Below are 20,135 nucleotides of genomic sequence, written 5' to 3'. Positions count from 1 at the left end.
TTATGAGACGTTGAATCTCTTGGCAGGCTAGGATGTTGAATTCTTTAATTTGAAAGTCCTTTCTTCACTGAGCACGTCTATTTTCTCTCTCTTGTCTCCACTTCTCGCCCCATTTCCACTCGACCCAAATCAATGGAGCAAACAGTAATACCACCCCGCTCACAACGAAGAAGGCTTTCATTGCCTTCAAGGCACCAATTAATGGCTGGATAACACTAACACCCGCAGCTCCAAGTAAGCATCGACACAAATTATTGAGTGCTGTCGCGCTGGCAGGTCGCTCCGGGAAGCAATCAATCAGCACAGTCGAATTAATGTTGAAGATAGCAGTCGCTGAAAAAGCAATCAGGAATTGGAGAATGAGTGGCGCAGCCAAGTTTGGTCCAAAATGCTTCCGCAAATCATTGAACTCAAAGCTTGGCCCGTATAGTGCCAGGGAGATCACGAGTAAGATGCTGAAGATAGGCATGAGGCGAAGACGGGCCTGCACGTATGGGAAGTCGCGGCTATGATCAACATTTTCGTCTGCCGGGATGCCGTGTTCAACCTTATATCGCTCTTGAGCACGATTGAAGCCCTGGTCCAGTATCCAGCCTGTGCTGAGCGAGCTGATAATGCATCCTAGTCCGTTTGGGAGGAAACATAGCCCCAATTGCCACTCTGTCAAAAGAGGGAAGCCGAGCAGCAGCATTGTTGTGGTAGAAGATGTCACCATGCTCCATGCAGTATAAGCTACAGCGCCCCAAGCTAAGAGTGCTGCGATGTCTTTCTCAAGGATATAAGCCAGTGGACTGAACGCTTTCTTAAACGTAATTAGTGATCGAGGCACCGGGGCGGTTGTTTCAGCGCTTTTGGACCAGGCTGACGGTGGTCTGATATAATAGATAAACGGCTTTTGGAAACCAGAGACAACGTTGGTGCCATTGCCTGCTATACTGCGCTGTGTTTCCGGAAGGAAGATTAGGAGCGCGCCCAGGACAACAATGCTCGTGACGAAAAGTAGCCAAAAAATGCTCCGAAAGCCCCATTGGCTGTTCAATAAACCCCCAATGATTGGACCGATTGCTTGCCCCGTCATACTATGAGAATATTAATGGCCAGGAGTCTCCCTGCGAGTGACAGTCTCTAACATACCGAATGCCAGCATTTGTCCCTATGAAACGACCGCGTTCTTGTGGGTAAGCAATATCAGCGATGACACCGGCGCTGATACTAATAGTCGCTGCAGATCCTGCGGCTTGAAAGCCGCGCAGTACCATCAGCATCGCATAGTTGGAGGTGAATGCCAAGGCAAGATTGGCCGCAGTGTATATGGTAAGAGTGATTGCGAAAGTGAGGCGACGGCCATAGGTCTCCGAGAATGCTCCTAAGAGTGACGGAGCAATACCCTGAACAACCATATACACCGTGATCGTAAGAGCGATAAGGGACGCATTTACACCGAGGTCCCTGGATATGGCGTCAATTGCAGGAAAGTAGATGTTCGAAGATAGCGGCGAGAAAGAAGCTGCCAAGGAGACGAAAATGACAAGGTTCCATTTTTGCTTGTAAGACAGGATATGATAGGGAGGCCGAGGGTCTGACTGGCCAACTGGCTCAGGCAAAGATTCAGAATCACTTTTTGACATATGTGCGCTCATTGGGTCTACCTAATCTATGAGTTTGGCATCTTTAATACTGCGAATTGAGGGGCAAGGGAAACTTGTTCATAGACTTACCTGGGCAATAATAACCGGTTGCTTCAGAAATAATCTAAATATGTGACGCTGCGATAAAAGTGAACGAAAAGGCAATTTAAAAGTAACTCTAAAATATGAATGGACTGCTAGGCCAGGCTAAGCTAGGACCTTTGAATCTCCTTGATAAATACTAGTCGCAGTGGAACTTCTGTGTCTCAATTAAAAGACGCACAGAAGGGGGAATAATGTGCCCCTATCAAATTGGCTGCGCCTTGTCTTGCTGCAGCTAAACTCACATACAAAGTTGTAAACTCAATTGGGTCGCTCAATCTTGAGACAAAATATGCTCCTGGGTGACGAGTCTACTGCAGTACCCCCAGAGCGGCACGCGCGTAGTATATCCCTTTGCTTTTCCCCTAGGCGTTGCTTAGGATGATATTACGATATTATTATTATGCTCGTCGCGCGAATGGGCGCATAGGGGAGCTTGAGATTGGTCGACCTAGTTGAAATCTGGAAGGCAGCAACATTCGAGGGCTCGATATTGACATTTTTAAGCTTAGAAATCCGATCGGCTCCAGAGTATGTATCATCGCAGATCACAACCATGAATATAAGGGTGCCAGCGAATGAATCGTGTGTGATCGCCCGAGATTTCTACCCTGCATTGATCGGATAGGCAGGAGACGTCATCAGTGGAGCCGGACGCGGGCATAATCCAAATAATGGCACAAGAGAGGTTCAATAGTTAACTAGCTAACTCTTAAAAGGTGGCAGCCTGGGCCTGTAATTGAAAGTCCGAAGGCTGTGTCACCTTCGTAGCTTTTAACTAGGGAGCGGTGACCATCGTGTAGGTCGAAGACAGATACGCGGGTGCCTTGATCTAAATAGCGTATCAGATTCAGGGGTCTATTTGGCCTAGTTTTACGAATCATTCCCATTAATGTGAGCTGTCAATCACAGCGGCAGAGAACGTGCACAAAAAGCTTGACCTTCACTTGGCGCTGATAATAAAAATAGCGGATTGAATTGACCATCGATTGTGCATGGAGTAAATACTGTTACAATATCGAACACCCGCGCTCAATTCTCAACGCGACTCGCTGGCAATTAGGCTAACATATTTACACTAGATCAGCTACTATTTGCAGCAGGCAAGAAAGTTGTTGAATGCAAGGGGTTAAACCTACGCTCCCATTGCGCGTCTTGAACTTAAAAAGGACGCGTCCTTCCAAAGTGGTACATCAGTCGGATATCTGTCTTTTAAGGTGTTTAGCTCAAAAGAATTAAAACCTACCATGGACATAGTTCACGCAAAGTTGAAGGCTCAAGTTCGGTTAGCTCACACGGGATGTAGAAGATATCGGATTGAAGTACGATCTTTCTGTGTTATCTCTGTTGTGTATGCGTAAATGGACTCGCCAATCCCATAAATAACAATTTTGGCCTAATGTAAACGCCGCCAATGCTATGATATTTCCGTGACCTGATCAAAGAACGCCTCAGATGTCCGTTTCGAGTCTATCGGGGGACCTCGTCACTGCCCTGAAAAGACGCCGGCGCATAAAAAGAATAAAAGAAAAAGAAAAACTATTGGGCATCAAGCATCATAAGGTCTTCATCGATGTCGTCGTCATATTCATCCTCGACAATCTGCATCATGGATGTGGCACCGTTCATCTGGTGCACAGGAGGGGCCTCCTCGTTCATCAAACGTGCCTGCTCAGCCTTGCGTTTCGCCTCGTGACGCTCGATATCAGCCAGACTCCAGGTAGAAATTCCTTCTTGATCTCTGGATTTGAATGGCTGTGCCATCGTTCGCAGGAAGTTCTTAGCATTCGCGACGGCCATATCAGTGCTGAGATTTGTTTCGCTGTCTAGCATTGCCTGGTTGATCCACTTCGGAAGTTGCGGCCGCTTTCTTTCGAAACGACGGTCTGCCAGAACCATGACTCCGTAATCGTCTTTACCACGGAGTACACGGCCCAAGCACTGCGCGGCATGTCGCATCGCATCGAAGGAAAGAAAGTCGTTCTCTCGAATCCGATAATTCTCTCGCAAGAATTCAAGTCGGGCCTTCAGGATACGGGACTCCGTGTACTGGAAAGGCACACCAATGCACAGCACAGCGCGGCCGTAATGGTGATCAAAATCGATACCCTCAGATACCTTGCCTCGAGCGACACAAAACAAGATTGCACCGCGTCCATTGCAGCAAGCAGTCCGATATGTCTCCAGAGCTAACGATGACTCTTGCGCGTCAGGAGTTTCGACGAGGATCAATTTGTAGTTCCAGATTTGATCCAAAATTCCCATACCTTGCCACATGCTGATGATCGACTCCATATAGAGGTATGAAGGGAAGAAGACGACCACGCCATCCGGCGTGATACGAGCAAACTCGGTGACAAGCGTACCGTAATTTCGAACCACACCTGGATCATTGCGAATACCAAAGGATGATGAAACTTGTGCCTGATCTGAGCCACGGGTGACGATCATGGGCAAGAAGGAACGGCGAGCCAGGGTCATACTGTATGACTCTTGCATGACCGTGGTGAAGCCGAGCATTTTGGGGTACATCTCCAACGGCGAAAGGGTACCGGAAGTGATAATGACGGAGCTGAAACGATCGAAGACGGGCTTGATTGCGATGGCAGCATCCAAACAGGTGAAATGCAGAATCGGGTTGGGTACCGTGGCTGCTTCGGACTCGAACGGCTCGAGAATAAGAACGAATCCCTTATCATAGGTTGCGACCAGAGTAGCAAACGTGGCTACTTCCTGCAGAGGTTGATAGTCTTCAATATTGACAAGCTCTAGAGTCCGCACGAGTGATGTTAGACGTTCTGCGCAGAATCTCAATGGCTTTCGCTCAATGTATGTGAGATCTTTCAAATGAGTTAGGAAAGAAGGTGGGGTTTCCGAGATGGTGTGTGTGACTTTCATCCGAGTCTTCAGGTATTCGATGAATCTCTTCAGGAAAGAAACGAAGTGCTCAGCACGACGAATGTTGCCAGGAACTGCCTCCTTCAACAAGTCATCTGGCAATACGGGATTTGAGATGAACTGATCCTCCTCCCGGGCCTGTTCTGCCTGTTGCAAACCCTCCACAAGTTTTGAGTATTCATTTTGAAGCTTTTCGGCATCCGTGCTCTTCATTTCTTCAATCTTACGCTCCAAATTCGTAGCGCCTCTCGTGGCTTTGCGAAGTGAATCCTCGCTCAGATCGATACTGAGGGACTCAATGCAGACATTGTCGATATTGTGCGCCTCGTCAAAAACGACGATGCAATCCTTCGATAGTTCTCGAGAAACGCGTTCGGCAATCTTCGGATCGAGGAGGTAGTGGTAGGAGTAGATGATGATATTACACCAAGGCATCTAAAGGCCACCCGGATGTTAGTGAGTTCTCTTCCAAAAGATGCACATCAAGTAAAAGAGCCATACCATGCGCCGAGCAGAGAAGTAGGGACATTGTTTGTGCTCTTCTCCATAGCGAGTCAGACCATCGAGAGTGAAGACACCGGGCGGGACGAGATTATGCGGCTCGAGGAGGTCGAGATTCTTTGATACCCAGTCAGATGAAAGTCATAGTCTAGCAGAATCAAATAGACAAACCTCGTGATATATGCATAGATCGACTTCCTCGCCACGTTCCTTTTTTTCTTTGACAAATCCCGCGGTCAAGCTTCGGCACCTTGCATCGACAACGGTACCACTTTTCTCCCGTTTCACCGAAGGATGGAGACACAAGTTTTTCCGACTGGTGAGCCCAAGAGCACGGAAATCTTCTTCGAAACCGAGTTCCTGTGACCGGTATTTCATCAACCCCTTCAGCTCTGCCAACGCCTTCTCGATCTCGGACATGGTTCGTGAGCAGTAAATCAGCTTCCTGTGTTCCGGATAATGCTGCTGGTACGCCACGATCAGCGACAGGAGAGAAATTGTCTTGCCTGTACCAGACGGCATCTCCAGAACACAGTGACCCCCGGCATCGAGGGTCTTCTTGAGATCGCACATGTATGCATACTGCTCGGGGTAGACCCGAGGGTACGGGAACAGCACCGGAAGATCACTAAAATGAAGAGCATATCAGCAGCGAGACTAGAATAAGGTGAAACCAAAGGAAATGTAGCATACTCAATGAAGAACTTCATTGTGGCCGAGTTCCCGACGCTGTTGGAGAAGAGGAAAAGAAGACAGCCTGCGGCGAAGCTCAGCGAGTCTTTTCCCGTTTGGGATAGCAACGGCCTGACACGTGACTTCCCGATCGGGTGGCCGCCCGCTTGATATCATCGTCTTTCTTCGTTTCTCTCAGCACCCATTGCGACTCGAGGGACGAAAAGGAGGTTTCAGATTTTATTTCCAGAACCACGGGACTCATACCGGTCGCTTTGTGCTTGCAATTCGCGCCGGACCTGCAGCAGTGCAGCTTCGAGCCACCACCCCGCCATTCCCGCTGACCTCATACCCCACATGAGCAAAAAGTTCAAGTCGCAGGCCTCCAGCAGTCGCGCTGCGGCCGGTGCATTTGGGGGGTTTGGAGGATTCTCAAATGCCTTTGATAGTGGTGGCCGGGAGCCTTCGGCATTGACATACATTACGGAGCCGCCAGACCTTTCTCGCATCTGGGATCAGCAACTCGTGATTGCATATAAGAACTTGCTGAAGAAAGATGAAATTACGCGCACCAAGGCTTTAGAAGAGCTGAAGGAATACATTTCTTCAGTGGAAGGCAAGAATGGAACTGTTGATGAGGGCTTTTTAGAAGCATGGGTATGTTCATTTTCCCAATCTATAGAAGGAAGAAAGGCCATTGGTTGACCATTTAAATCACAGGTCAAAGTCTACCCTCGGGCTTCAATTGATCTGTCCCGACGAGTGAGACAACTAGCACATACGATTATGGGCTCTGTCGCCGGTGTCGTCGGGAAGAGAATTGCACCATATCTGTCCAAGGTTGTTGGGGCTTGGCTGGCTGGCCTCTACGACAGCGACCGGCCAGTTCATCGCTCCGCCCTCGATTCTCTTACCACGGTCTTTTCCACAGAAGCCAAAAGGAACAGCTTGTGGAAAATCTACCAGGCCTCCATATTGGACTTCGTGGAGGACGTTCTTCTCCACCAAAAACCATTAACTTTGAGTGACGAGCGGACGGTCAAGCGCGATGACGCCGAGGCAAAGTATGCGCGAGTTGTTGGTGCTGCTCTTCTGCTGTTCAATCGCATTCTAGGTATGTGCAATAAGCCCTGCCCCCCTGTTCCTCAATGCCTTCCACAAGGTCTCATTATTGATTGCAAATAGGAAATTCACCCGACGAGGATCTCCGAAAAAACCTCCCAGAAATCGAGGCACTTCTCGGGAACAAGTCTTTGTGGGCTTTCTGTACCCACGATGACCCGTTTGTTCGGCGTTCTGTATACGTGCTTTTGCGTTCAGTCATATCTCGTGAGCCAGCATGGGTTGACTGGAAAGTCCTGAGTTCGGCCATCATTGGAAAATCGCTATCTAGCCCACAGCTAGGATCCGCTTCAGAACTCTCCGAGTGTGTTCTCCTCTTGACATCATCACGACCGCAGGTATGGACAGACGACTATACAGGCAAGACTTCTGCGTCCAAAAGGCTGCGCCAGTACATTCAGAAAGGGTCACAGGGCGGCCATGGAAATTTCTGGTCAAACCTTGATCAGGTGCTTCGCATCATTCCCCAGGGTGTGCTTGCGGGTACCGACAAAACATCAACTGATGGAGCCGTCACTATTTCAAGCGCATCTGCTTTAACCGAGGCTTTCCAGGAAGGCCTTAATTCTCGAGAAGAGCCACGTCAAAATCTCAACATTGGTTGGAAAACCTATGTCAGGACTGGGGGCTGGCTCTCGACTGTTGTGCCCGGGGAACAGAAACTCGAGTTCATTCAGACTAGACTATTTCCACTAGTGGTGAACTACGTGCAGCCTAACCTTGAGCAGCCCCAGTGGGCCCTTCCTCCACAGTTGGCTGAAGAGGTTTGTACCGAGTGCATCGCTACGCTTGTTTCAAACGGGCAGCACGACGAGCTCCAATCCCTATGGGTACAGCTTGCCAATGTTTTGCTGGAGGCTGTCAAATTGTCATCTCCAGAACAATCGAAGGATTTCCGCTTATCTCAAGATTCAATCTGTTCCCAAGCGAAACGACTCTTTGCATTGGTACCCGCTGTCCTTTCACGTGCACCGGGTGCCGAGAGTGAAGCAACCGTACAGACAATCTTCGAACAGTCAACCTCGCTTCTTCTCGAAGGTTGTTTACAAGTGCTTCGTTCGCGCAATGGCAAGCCTTATGGCGCTGCTGGGGTCGTTGAAGAATGTGTTCGCAGCACGCCTCCGGTGGCAAAGCGCTCTCAGGACCTCCTCAAATTCATCCAAAATGATGCGCCTGGGCTTCTCTTCTCCCCATCGGGTGATCGCCTCATCGCAATTATTTTGGCATGCCGAGAATGGGATGGTTTCTCCTCCAGTTTCGAGAATGTTGTTGAAAGTGCAATGGAGTTGGAGCCCGAGCAGTCCAACGCCCACATCCTCCAAAGCCTACTCTTGAACCTCGACTTCAATGAGGTTGGGGATAAAGCCAAGTTATCCTCCTTAATCATGCGGGCTCTGGGAAAGTCCTTGCAAGGAAGTCACTCTCACTGGGCTATTGTTATCTCGGTTTTCCGAAACCAGTCCTCCCAAGGTCAATTGAGAGATCAAATATTCTTGTCGATAATCGATGCGTTGTCTCAGGATGATAAGGTCTTTGCTGCTTTGCATGGCCTCTCTCATCTTGGACAAGCTGTCCCGTCAGCAGTTCGTGAGTTTCAGTCTGGATCTCATGGCTCAAAGTTAACAGCGAAGCTACTCTATTTGACGGAGTCCCCGTCAGAGGAGGTTGCAAGCCTGGCAGAGTCGCTGATGAAGACTTTCAAGGAGACCGTGGTCGGAGATACGAGTACCAAGTCTAAGATTGAAATCCTTCACAGTGGGTTCACTCATGCTAACGAAGAATCATTGTCGTAAGTAATACAAATCCTTTTGTTTCTTATGAACCGTCTAACATGTGCCTAGAATTGAGTCTCTCTATGCTATTGCAGAGGAGCTTTTGTACGGCCTCACAGCGGATCAGTCTGACTATGCAATCAAGGACATCTTGCCTTCTTCTGATGCATGGGAGAATGCCATGGGTCCCTTCCTTCAGCTACCGCCGCGCGTCTCAGCAGCCATTACCGGCCCACTTGGGGGCATTGTCCATCTGATCCATCGCGATATTTCGGATTCATTCAAGGCATTGTGGCTTGCCATACCCCGTGACTCTAGCCGTTGTTCTGCTGCTTTCCGCCTGGCAAGCTTCACAATTCAAGTTTTGTCCTCCTTTGAAGTGATAAAGCATCTTACCAGCGACGACCTAGAGACTCTCATCTACTATCTACCACTAGCCGTTCAGTTGATCGACGACGACCTAAGCATCGAGCATTGCAACGGCATTACTGGGCTGAACCTGGCTAATCAGCGTGAAGACTACCTGGAAATAGTCTTCAAAGGGCGGCAGATCATTAGTAACTGGATCCACGCTAAGGAACCCCTGAAGTCTTCACCGAGTGTTACAATCTCGTCTTCGTTGACTACTTTCTGGGAGAATAAATTGGAGACGCTGAGCGGAAATTCGCCTGTCGATTACCGCATTGGAGAGGCTTTCACCAAAATCATGACCTCTATAGACGTTGTGGAGCATCCCAAATCGGCGGATGAAGTTGCGAAGATTTGTCGAGAGGCAAGAAGCGCGAACGCTATTCGTTCAGCATCGTGGTTTGCTGTCTTACGAAGCTCGATTCTCTCAAGCCCTGTCGGAAACAGAGTTTGTAACGAGTTGGTGGCAGAGTCTACAGGACTCAAGCCCCTTGATCCCTCCTCCGATGGTATGTTTTAGAAAAAACCCGAAGTTTCGCTTATCTCTAACAATGGATTAGGACTGCGAAAACTTGCATTGCTCAACATCTTACTCTCTGGGGAGGAAAATTTTGTATCGACTATTCCTACGCAAAGATTGGTCTTCTTAGCCAAGCATCTGATTGAATGCCTTCACTCGGACGTGAAATTCCTTGGGCTGCGAGCTGAAATTCTGCGGACATTGACATTCATCATCCCAGGTCTCGCCGAAATCTATGGCTCACACTGGGAGGAGAGCATGGACATCCTCAGCGTGATATTCAGAGAGACCAATGGAGGAGAAGAGGGACTACCACTTCTGTTCTCTTCGTTCAGATTCTTCGCACGTCTGAAGTCCATGGCTGAAGGAGACAGCAATGATGATCTTCAAGATGCTTGGTCAGAGCGAAAGACTGGATTGTTCAATGAGGTGGCTTCTACCATCGGAAATTTCGGTATGTATCGAAGGATTCTCATTAGGGGGTCATTTATAGGAGAGTCCAAGCTTACCCAGAAATTAGATTCCGCAACTACCTTCCACCAACCGCGTGACGTTGCCGTCGAGCTTTTGCGACGTCTGATTAAATCCATACCCATTGAGAAGCTTGAGGACGTCAGTGGGGTCTTTGGCCTCCTAACTGCGCACAGCCGCTCTGTCCAGCGCACTGCTTACACAATCCTCCACCGGTTTATTCCTCAAGCACAAGAACAAGTCTCATTTGATTTAGCGCTGTCTAAAACATCCGTCAGCCTCCCAGATGAGCTTATATCCTTGTTGCTGGAGACACCGACAATGCAAATGGTCGACGAGGCTTATGGAGATGACAGGATGTGGACCACCGTACGGGCTTACCTCTTGAGTTGGAAAGTGGTGTTTGATCATTTCACCAACGCGGTATGTTATAAATGAGCGGGCTGTCACTTTCCGTCAAGCTCCTTTGCTAATAGTATCGATAGTCGCTCCCCGTCCAAGAGTTCTACACGACAAACATCAAGGAAAACGAAGTTTTGATTCCATTGTTGGAATTCACTTTCGACTTCCTTCAAAAGTATCACGGCAAGATCGTTGATGCATCCAAGTTCGATGTACAAAACTTTGAACCCGATCAGTCTGAGACCCCCGAAAAGGAGACACAATGGCTTTTGATACATTTGTACTACCTCTGCCTCCGCCACTTGGCGAACATGACCAAGAATTGGTGGATAGATACCAAGAAACGAATCAAGGGCCCAGTGGAATCATGGACAGAGAAACATGTAAGTGGATTCGAGCCTCGGGCTGCCCCGACAAGCCACAATATCAGGAAATCGTCTAACCACGGTTATAGATCTCCCCACTCGTGTCCGCAGATTCCTTCCAAGGTGTTGAAGACTGGATCTCCACGCAAGATCCCAACGAGGAGCGAGCACTGAGCGTGAAAATTGCGCCCAAGACGGCAGAGATCATCGCCAGCATCCCCGTCGATGAGGAATCACCCCCAGTCTCCATTTCGATTTCTCTCCCACCTGCATACCCACTTCACCCCGCACTGGTAGTTGGCCGTAGCCGAGTGCTTGTGGACGAGAAGAAGTGGAAGAACTGGCTCCTCACAATTCAGGGTGTTATCATGTTCGCCAACGGTAACCTGGTTGATGGCCTCCTGGCCTTCCGCCGGAACGTGCAGGGTGCTCTGAAGGGACAGAGCGAGTGTGCCATCTGCTACTCGGTCATATCGACTGATATGCAGACGCCGAATAAGCGATGTGCCACCTGCAAGAACACTTTCCACTCCGTTTGCCTGTTCCGATGGTTCAAGAGCAGCAACCAAAGCACCTGTCCCCTTTGCCGCAACAACTTTGTATATGTTTGACGTGATGAACTCGAGAAATAGATAGACGATAGATGTGGAAATGAAAAGTGCATGACTTTACGTGAAATATTGGACTCTAGAAGTATAGGCATATTGAAAGATGTAAGTGTTGTTTTTGCAAGATTTAGCCCAACCCACCAACCCGCCAGTGACGCTATTCCCGCCCCGCCAGTTCCCCACCGCGTCCGAGCTCCAAGCTTCCTCCACCTTTCCCCTCCTCCATGGCCGCGTCACAGATTCCAAACCTCAACCTTCTTCGTCGAGGCCGAGGCCGAGGGCGTGGAGGTATTCGTGGAGTTGAAGATGGTCACGGTTCTCGGGCGTCTGGTAAAGACCGCGTCGTACAGGGTACTGACAATGACGCGAGTGTTTCTCGTCTGAGCGCCGTCGAGCTGGGTTATCTCGTTGACCCCTACGCGACAGCATTGACGCCGCCTGGCTCTGCGACGAGAAGGTTCCCAATTATCAATAGAGGTATGTTTTCTCATATTTTGCTACGCGAAAATCGAAACTGACGAGAATTTCCAGGGACCTACGTCCGCACCACCGCAATTGACCAGCTTGTCGCGCACTTCCTCGGTCCATACTCCCCCGAGACTCAGCACAAGAAGAAACAAATCATTTCGCTAGGTGCTGGGTCAGATACACGTGTTTTTCGCCTCTTTACCTCCAGAAGACCGCCCGATGTCATTTACCACGAAATTGATTTTGCGGTCAACACGGCTACGAAGATTCGTGCGATTCGATCAACGCCGAACTTACAAAAGGCGCTGGGCATTGATCCGTCGAGCAACGATGTGACCGTTTCAGAAGCAGGCGATGCACTACATACACCCTCATATCATATCCATCCGTGCGACCTACGATCGCTGTCGGTGAACCTCTCCCTCGCCGAAGCTCTCCCCGGCGTAGACAGGAGCCTACCGACATTGCTGATATCGGAGTGCTGCCTGATATATCTTTCTCCATCGGAGGCCGCCCAGGTGGTCACTTTCTTCACCGAACATGTTTTTGGTCCTACGCATGCACCATCCGAGGGCAGTGAAAAGCTGCAAAGCTCGCCGACTGTCCCTCCTCTCGGACTGGTTTTATACGAACCCATTCGACCACACGACCCATTCGGACGGACCATGGTGTCTAATCTAGCGACTCGAGGAATCCAACTCCAAACACTCAATAAGTATGCGTCTTTGGAGGCCCAGCGGGCTCGATTGCTTGAGCAAGGATTTGAGACTGGTCAAGCTGCCGCTGATATTGATTTCATCTGGGAGCGCTGGGTGAAGGAGGAAGAAAAGGAGCGGGTCGCCAGTCTTGAGTTCCTGGATGAGATGGAAGAGTGGCGATTACTTGCTCGGCATTACTGTATCTCATGGGGATGGAGGAATGGTGACGATGCCGCGGCATTTAGTGGGTGGACGACTCTGCAAGCCCAACCGGCGGAGTGATATCTCAAGTATGTTAATTGGCTATACTGCCAAATGAAGATCACGAATTCTTGTGTAACTACATGACGGCCAATACCAAATATACCAAAAAGCCTCAAAGTTTGTCAACGAGGCCAGCTTGTCCATAACCTTGTTCATGCCTGGGGCGTGCTGGGACTTGGTATCAAGGGCTTTTCTTGTTTTTGCAATCCCCATTCACCCTCTCCAATCCGTTTCCCACGATATTTCACCAAGTTTCCCACAATGACAGGGCCAATGATGGTATTGAGAAGGATAGCCCACACTGCGGTGATGAAGCCGTCTTGACTCACATAGCTCGTTTCATTATACCCAACTTCTATGATGAGAAGGCCGATCTCACCTCGTGCTACCATCGCCGAGCCAAGTAGTAGACCAGCAAGCGATGCAGGTCGATATCCAGTTCTTTCGTTGTTGGCTGTTGGCGACTCGAGGACTGCACGAGAATGACCTTTCGACGGACCCAAGAACTTCCAAAATGGAATCCACAGGCCGACGATGAACTACTTGAACGATTAGGCTGTCCCCGACGATCATTTAGATAGGAGCTGGAGTCTTCTTACTTTTGCAATGGCCATGATTAATGTGAACACGATTCCTCTCCAGATCCGTTCTCCCGTCCAGAGTTCCACGAAAGGAATTGCAAATCCAATGCTGGCAAAGAAGAGTGGCTCCATGAGATATTTTTGAGTATCCAAAAGATACAACTCGAACGTGTGAATGAACTTCGGGCTTTTATCGGCATTTCGCTCGCCTTCTTCCCGGCTCATCACGACAAATGGACCATCTGGATGCTTGCTCGGCAAGTATGTGAGAAACGTGCCAGCCAGAAACGCACCAAACAAGACCGACGTGCCTGCATATGCGGCGATACTAATGAATGCGGATAAGACCAAGACCATCAAGAGGATGTTTGAAACGTGATCGAACTTTGCGAATTTATGTTCGATCCAGCGTCGGAAAATCGGTGCAAAGATCCACTTGGTAAAAATTGGGGTGAGAATTGCCATGGCCGCAGAGGCTACGATCGGTCGACCGATGATCCAGCCAAGATTGACATGGCCAGCATCGGGACCAGAAAGCTCTCTCAAATCTCCGATGACGCTATTAGTGTTGTGTCAGCGTCAGATTCCACAGGATCGGGGGCAATACCTCTTACCTAGACAACACAAGGCCGACCACATCATCGATCACAGCAGCACTCACAAGAACAGAGCCAACTCGAGTTTGAGAAAGGTCTATTGCACTTGCGGCGGATGATATGACGGAAAAGGTAGTGCCCAAAGAAGTCGCCGATAGTGCGGCTCCAATGATAAAAGTTTCAACTGCACCTTCGGGATATTAGTCGCGAAAATATCCAAGTGGAACACATTAGGTCAGCATACCGTATCCATAGCCCAAGTACAACAGCAGATATGAAAACCCAATTGGGAAGCAGACACCTGTAGCTGCCGCGAGGACGCTAAGAAGAAAGTTTTGCTTCAATAGATCGAGTCTGACTTGCAAGCCACCTGTTCATCTTTATGATCAGCATCGATACCAATCAAGCACGCGGAGTTCTGATACCTTCAAATATGATCAAAATCAAGCCAACATACCCAATGGCAAGGAAAGTCTGCTGCCACGGGTATTCCAAGATATTGGCCAACGGTTTTCCATAGATAATCCCAACGGCAATTTGACCAATAATACCGGCACGAATGATCTTAGTCGAAATCCATTCCGCTAATGACAGAAGGAAAAAGAAGGATATGATGATCAAGATTTCGACAACTGCAGATCGTTAGCCCGAGCCTTGATGAACGGAGAATGGCAAGTACTACTTACTACCAGGTTCGTGGTATGCAAGAAAACCAGCCATCACAAAACCACCTGGTTACAACTTATTATACTGTAGGTACAATCAGAGTGATTCAAAAGGAAAACAGGGTTTTAAGCCAGAAAATCCTTTTAAACAGTCAGTCTGGGCATTTTCTTGGGCTTCTTGGCTTTGCGACTTCATCGATGGTACGTCACGTGCTGCCACCATTTTGGTGACATCAGCACTTGGGTAAATAAGAATATCTGGATCTGGGGTAATTTCATTTGTATTCAACCATGGAAAACATAGTGGTAGTCTAGATAGTATAGTACAAAGCCTACGATGTACGGAATCTGCCCGATCGTCGCTCAGGTCTTCCGCTCAAGTATGACATCCAACGCCGGGATCTCGACACTAAGAACCTTGCCCTCGGAATTCAGAGTGAAAACAAATTCATCCAGCCCACGTCCAGCATACTGTAACCTGTCGATATTCATCCACGAAACACAGGTTGCTGTCTCGGCATCTGCAAGCTCAGTCTTGTCTTGGAAAACGGCTCTGAACACCTGTTTGGATCCAGACCCTTTCTGTTGAATAAGCTGGGTCGGATACAGACGAATGCTCAGATCCGTCGCATCACTAACACCACTGAGGCTTGCCAATGTCTCATGGAAGTCAGTGCCGTTGCTGATAAAGCTATCGATAAATAAACCCGGAAGTTCGTCATACTCGACGGCGATGGACGAGTTCAAGTTAGAAGCCGCATATGCACCACCAAAGTTTTGCGCAGCCTGTTTCAAGGATGACTTTATTATACCTTCAAGCACAACTTCCATGTAGTCTGCGTGGGCATTCAGATCCGCAGGACTGACAGTATCAGCGGAAAGAATCACATAGCCAACGCCGTAGTCTGGGACCAAGCCAAGATACGAGCTGTAAAGGCCCTCGTTGCTCCCTTCATTGCTGAGTATGCTATACACATCAATCATAGAGGTCTTAGGGTAGTCGCCGTCGCTGTAGATAATCCACGGCGCGCCAAGAGAGTTAGCGGGGTTGGAGGTGTGCGAAACAGGCTTTAGCCAGCGATGCGTTTGGGCCGAAGAGAGAAGAGTTGAATTGAGAATAGCTTTTCCGGCGATTGCAAGGTCTTTGATGCTTGAGAACATGGATATCGATCTGGTATAAACACAGTTAGACGTGATATAGATTGGGATCAAAAAGAAGGACTTACGCTTCGGATCCCGTTGTTCGAGCCGACCATGCACTGACTGTCTCATTCACCGGAATCACGCCCATATTCGAGTCGCCGGGGGCGAAGACAGTGGTTTCATTCATTCCCAAAGGGTTAAGGATCCGTTGTTGAACGACTTCTGCGAAGGACATTCTAGCACGCTCCTCGATAATGTATCCCAGAAGCTGGAATGCCATGTTTGAATAACTTGGGGTCACACCAGCAGGAGCTACAGGCACCCTGGTAGCCAGGTGCTGAATGAATTCTAGATAAAGGTCAGATTCGAGAAATTCTTAGCTGCCGGATTCTGAGATCTCGTACCACTGGAGCTGCATCGTGGTCCTTCGGCACAGCACGGTAGTTGACCATCCTGGTATGCCGGCAAGCCTGCCCTAACGATATTATCCTGGGAGGCCAAATCGCTGAAACAATCTATTTACAGACTATTAGAGTGTGTCTCAGATAGATACTTAATTTGCAAGCGGCGCACTAACAGTCTCGGGCAATACCACTCATATGGCTTGCGAGCTGGCCGACGGTGACATCCGGCCATTGGACCTGGTCTATAGCGTCTCGCTGTCCCTGTGAGGTATTTGCAAGTTCAGGCAGATATTTGATAACCGGGTCGTTGAAGATTTGATCGCCCTCCACCAAAAGGAGACTCCACACAGTGAAAAGTTCAGTAAGTCCCCCGATGCGATAGATGCTGTCCTTAGTGACATTGCGAGAGAGATGGTTTGTCTTTTTCAAAACTGGAGCTGTATGATGGTACTCCCAGAAGAATGGTTCGTTCTCAGTGGTGCCCTTGTTAGCCGAGAACAATGCAATACTGAAGGTAGTGTTCGGTGAGGCGTCCCCGTTAGGGCCAGTACCCGTCTCAATGAGCTGGTCAAATTTTGCAGTGAGATTTTCGAGTGCACTCCCGACTATCATATCATTTGTGTTTAGGATGAAAGGAGGATATGCAGGCCCTAGTAGTGGACATGGCGTGAATGAGAGCGCTGAAGAGAGCAGCAGAGAAAGTGAGATATAACGAGCGAGTGGCGAGACCATACTTGACGATAAATAACCAAATTGATTCTATAATTTCATCATGTCATGATTTCAAAGTGCATACATTTATACTAGTCCGGATCGGAGATGGTTGGAGGCCTATAATATCCGTCGGCTCGGGGATAGCGGTCGGCGATGCTAGGTATAAGCTTGGTTCATATTGAGCAATTAATAAGCGCCCAGTATTAACCAGGTATTCGCTGATGGATTACATGACGACACTTTCAGGCCCTTCGAGTTCCCAGGGAGTTTCTGATACTAGGATTTGGGTCAGTCACTCGTTGAGTCACGAGTGGATCCGGGATAGGTGAGGCTCAGCCGGAGATGGTACTAGAGGATATAGATAATCTCGAAGGCACTGCTACCTGCATATTTCTCACTAAACAAATATTCCAAATACTAGGATTTTTTGTCCCTCCTCTAATCAAAGTCGATTATGATCCGGCCTCTGCCTAAAAGTATTCGAACAAGACACACTAACAACGGTTTCAACCATAGATATCAGATCCAATTACCCATGATCTGCTCCACAGAAGCCTCAAACAGATAATTAGACGAGAAATCAACGTGCATCAAGAGATCCTCCGGAACTAGACTACCCAAACCCAACGAGTCATCCTCAAGCGGGTCGGAGATGTTGACAGACACATTCATTCCAGCTCCAGGAATTGATGAGCCGTCTTGACCGATGTCTTTCGGTGAATTGTCTAGCAACGCTTTAATCTGAGTAACTCGTCTCGTGAATCCAAAGAAAGTATCACGATCTCCATTCGAGTCCACCTCAGGAGTCGACAAGGCGCCCACGCGCAACTGTAGCTGGTTTAACAGCGTAAGGAATGCTGCTGTCTGAGTTGGATTGGATTTGGCAGTATGCCGGTATAGGATGACCATGGCAAAAGCCATTTGCACCCATTGCGTGTTTGTAAACCCTAATTCGGTGCCAGGTGAAAGCGAGAGGTATAGATTTAGTATGCATTCTGAGGCACTAATCGCTGCACACGACATCTCATTCCAGTCAGGCTGGAGAGCCGTTACCTGGGATCCAGATTGGGGGTTGATCGTAGTGAGAGCGAGTTGATATAGAGATAGAGCAGTTGCGTAAAATTGAATGGCAAGAAATGCTTCATGAAAAGTCAGTAGGGGCAATATCGCGACCGGCGGTTGATAAATACTCACGAGCATCGTAGATATTGAATGGTAGTCGATTTTGAAATCCCTCCAAGTCTGATCTGAGGCTTGTCACATAAAGTGCGGAGCCCGAACCGGGTGTCATGGGCTCGTGTCTGGGATTTGTAGATAGTCGATCTATTTTTTCTGCGATGTGTTGCAACTGGACGAGTGCAGTGATGTGCTGATCATGAGGATACTCTTTCCCATCCTGAAGCGACTGGCAGCACTCTTCAAGGTACGGAATATAGGAAAAGGTAGCCTGCTTCTGAAGAAGAATAGAGATCCTAGCAGAGAAAAAAAATGAGTATATCGTGCTTCAGAATGTGCGAACTAGGAGGCTTACGCCGACGATAGATAGTAACAGCCAATAACAGCTCTTTCCTCATCACTACCCCATGATGATCGATCCCATGTCTGTTCATCTACCAGAGCTTGTTTTTCAAAGTGGAGCTTAGTTTTCCACGTCTTTGTTTGTGACGGTCGGTCCAATCGCAAGTCTATAATGATGCTTACAGCCAACTGGAGAAACTGGGTATAGCGCTGTGGCTTCGTGTAATAATGCGACCTGTTCAAGCAATTATTAGATGCGTGCTGGCCCACAGATGCAATATTGAGACGCGAGTGGCATATGCATACCAAGCCAGAAACACCAGTAGCCCTTGCAGCAAGTCGAATGACACTTCTCCATTGAGAATGATACGAGAGGCAACAGCTCTCTTGACTTCGGCACCTAGTAATCTCTGCAATGGCATATTATCGTATGATGCTGAGGCCATGATGGCAAGGAACAGAAACGGCTTTTCCTGTCGCAACTCGACGGAAGAGACATGATGAGGGATAACCACGAAGGGAAAGTGTGGTGTCAAAGTTGACTTGAATGCCTTGAGATAGTTCTCCGCAGCCTCTATGCTTAGAAAGCCCTGGTCAATGATATCCTTGTCGCCGTCGTCGCTTTCGGTCACAGATGTGCTTCGTGTTCTAGGCGCTGTCTCCGGAGTTGCTTGTAATGACTGCGCTGCATTTTGGTCGGTCATCAATTCCCTGACCTTGGATTCAAGAGCTTCAATCTTTCTAACCATATGTCAATAAGGCCTGTCAGAGGTTTTCCGAGCGGGTAAAGATGAGTGCTACTCACCGATCTTTCTGGAAGCCGTTGAAGCGACGGCCCGTTTGCCTATAGAGGCATTCTCTGCCTAGGCGCAGGCATCTACGCGTCAATGGGTCAATCCTGCCTCTTCATTACTTTGATTGCTTGCTGTCTAATTTACCTTTTGCAAACGTGAGGATTCTCGGAAGTTCGAATACATCGGACCTTGGAATTCGCACAGCCTTGGCAGGTCTTGGACACGGGAGGCATGGCGCTCTTCGGTATACAGTTGGTGCTGTTTTAGTTGTGTTAATTGGAATGGAACTTCATAACGCCTTTGAAGGGCAAAACAGTGCACTTAATTGAAATAATGAACGATGACTATCAGCAGATTTTCTTCGATATCTGACAGGAATTGTCAGATGAGGCTGTGCATCTTTATTTAGCTTACCTAGTTAACTAACTAGTTAACTAACTAACGTAATTCCCGGCTACCCTGGCCACCTCCCCCCATTCAAAATTTTCAAAATCGATTATCTCAACCAACGCCAATAAATTTACCTAAATATAGCGATTTTTACATACATTAATCCTGTGACCAATCTCCCTGCACCCACTACACCTAGGCGGGGCCCTAGTACGTGGGGGATCTGCCTGAATAGGCAATTCGCCCTGAGTATGCGATACTACCTCATCAGATTCTTCCTCCTGATTTAGCTGCTTAGCTAGCTGTATAGCCTCTTCAATGGTTAAGCCCTCTGCGTAGGGTATCCTTCTAGTTGACCGATTGCGCTTTTTGATCATCTTCTCATTTGCAATGCGTAAATTCGCATTATCCTCTGCGAGTAAAGCACCGCT

General features: G+C 48.5%; 7 protein-coding genes across 7 annotated transcripts; 2 read left to right on the top strand and 5 right to left on the bottom strand.

Moving 5' to 3' along the window:
* Positions 1 to 64: 64 nt before the first annotated feature.
* Positions 65 to 1,640, bottom strand: N7496_011912 (uncharacterized protein; the record flags this gene model as incomplete). Its single annotated transcript, XM_056704825.1, has 2 exons — positions 65 to 1,079; positions 1,135 to 1,640. 2 exons carry the CDS (start codon positions 1,638 to 1,640, stop codon positions 65 to 67), a joined length of 1,521 nt encoding a protein of 506 aa, XP_056550785.1.
* A 1,629-nt stretch (positions 1,641 to 3,269) lies between these two features.
* Positions 3,270 to 5,839, bottom strand: N7496_011911 (TFIIH/NER complex ATP-dependent 5'-3' DNA helicase subunit RAD3; the record flags this gene model as incomplete). Its single annotated transcript, XM_056704824.1, has 4 exons — positions 3,270 to 5,063; positions 5,130 to 5,246; positions 5,301 to 5,757; positions 5,823 to 5,839. The coding sequence occupies 4 exons, from the start codon at positions 5,837 to 5,839 to the stop codon at positions 3,270 to 3,272; spliced, it is 2,385 nt and encodes a 794-aa protein (XP_056550784.1).
* A 319-nt stretch (positions 5,840 to 6,158) lies between these two features.
* N7496_011910 (ubiquitin-protein ligase RKR1) lies at positions 6,159 to 11,472 on the top strand (the record flags this gene model as incomplete). The annotated part of the gene is made up of 7 exons (XM_056704823.1): positions 6,159 to 6,458; positions 6,522 to 6,915; positions 7,026 to 8,712; positions 8,765 to 9,612; positions 9,664 to 10,517; positions 10,580 to 10,879; positions 10,951 to 11,472. 7 exons carry the CDS (start codon positions 6,159 to 6,161, stop codon positions 11,470 to 11,472), a joined length of 4,905 nt encoding a protein of 1,634 aa, XP_056550783.1.
* Positions 11,473 to 11,693: 221 nt separating this feature from the next.
* ppm1 (protein C-terminal leucine carboxyl O-methyltransferase ppm1) lies at positions 11,694 to 12,917 on the top strand (the record flags this gene model as incomplete). Its single annotated transcript, XM_056704822.1, has 2 exons — positions 11,694 to 11,946; positions 12,001 to 12,917. The coding sequence occupies 2 exons, from the start codon at positions 11,694 to 11,696 to the stop codon at positions 12,915 to 12,917; spliced, it is 1,170 nt and encodes a 389-aa protein (XP_056550782.1).
* Positions 12,918 to 13,051: 134 nt separating this feature from the next.
* On the bottom strand, positions 13,052 to 14,964 carry N7496_011908 (cation:proton antiporter; the record flags this gene model as incomplete). The annotated part of the gene is made up of 7 exons (XM_056704821.1): positions 13,052 to 13,438; positions 13,499 to 14,039; positions 14,095 to 14,266; positions 14,321 to 14,446; positions 14,502 to 14,708; positions 14,763 to 14,807; positions 14,892 to 14,964. The coding sequence occupies 7 exons, from the start codon at positions 14,962 to 14,964 to the stop codon at positions 13,052 to 13,054; spliced, it is 1,551 nt and encodes a 516-aa protein (XP_056550781.1).
* Positions 14,965 to 15,104: 140 nt separating this feature from the next.
* N7496_011907 (serine hydrolase domain-containing protein) lies at positions 15,105 to 17,020 on the bottom strand (the record flags this gene model as incomplete). The annotated part of the gene is made up of 4 exons (XM_056704820.1): positions 15,105 to 15,912; positions 15,968 to 16,232; positions 16,289 to 16,399; positions 16,462 to 17,020. The coding sequence occupies 4 exons, from the start codon at positions 17,018 to 17,020 to the stop codon at positions 15,105 to 15,107; spliced, it is 1,743 nt and encodes a 580-aa protein (XP_056550780.1).
* Positions 17,021 to 17,521: 501 nt separating this feature from the next.
* Positions 17,522 to 19,547, bottom strand: N7496_011906 (Zn(II)2Cys6 transcription factor domain-containing protein; the record flags this gene model as incomplete). Its single annotated transcript, XM_056704819.1, has 6 exons — positions 17,522 to 18,141; positions 18,197 to 18,474; positions 18,534 to 18,755; positions 18,791 to 19,261; positions 19,326 to 19,397; positions 19,459 to 19,547. The coding sequence occupies 6 exons, from the start codon at positions 19,545 to 19,547 to the stop codon at positions 17,522 to 17,524; spliced, it is 1,752 nt and encodes a 583-aa protein (XP_056550779.1).
* Positions 19,548 to 20,135: the final 588 nt, after the last annotated feature.

Source organism: Penicillium cataractarum (assembly GCF_028827025.1).
Source record: "Penicillium cataractarum strain IBT 29864 chromosome Unknown utg000009l, whole genome shotgun sequence".
Taxonomy (NCBI): Eukaryota; Fungi; Ascomycota; class Eurotiomycetes; order Eurotiales; family Aspergillaceae; genus Penicillium; species Penicillium cataractarum.
Note: the sequence above shows the minus strand (reverse complement) of the source record. Positions and strands in the feature narration are given on the sequence as shown.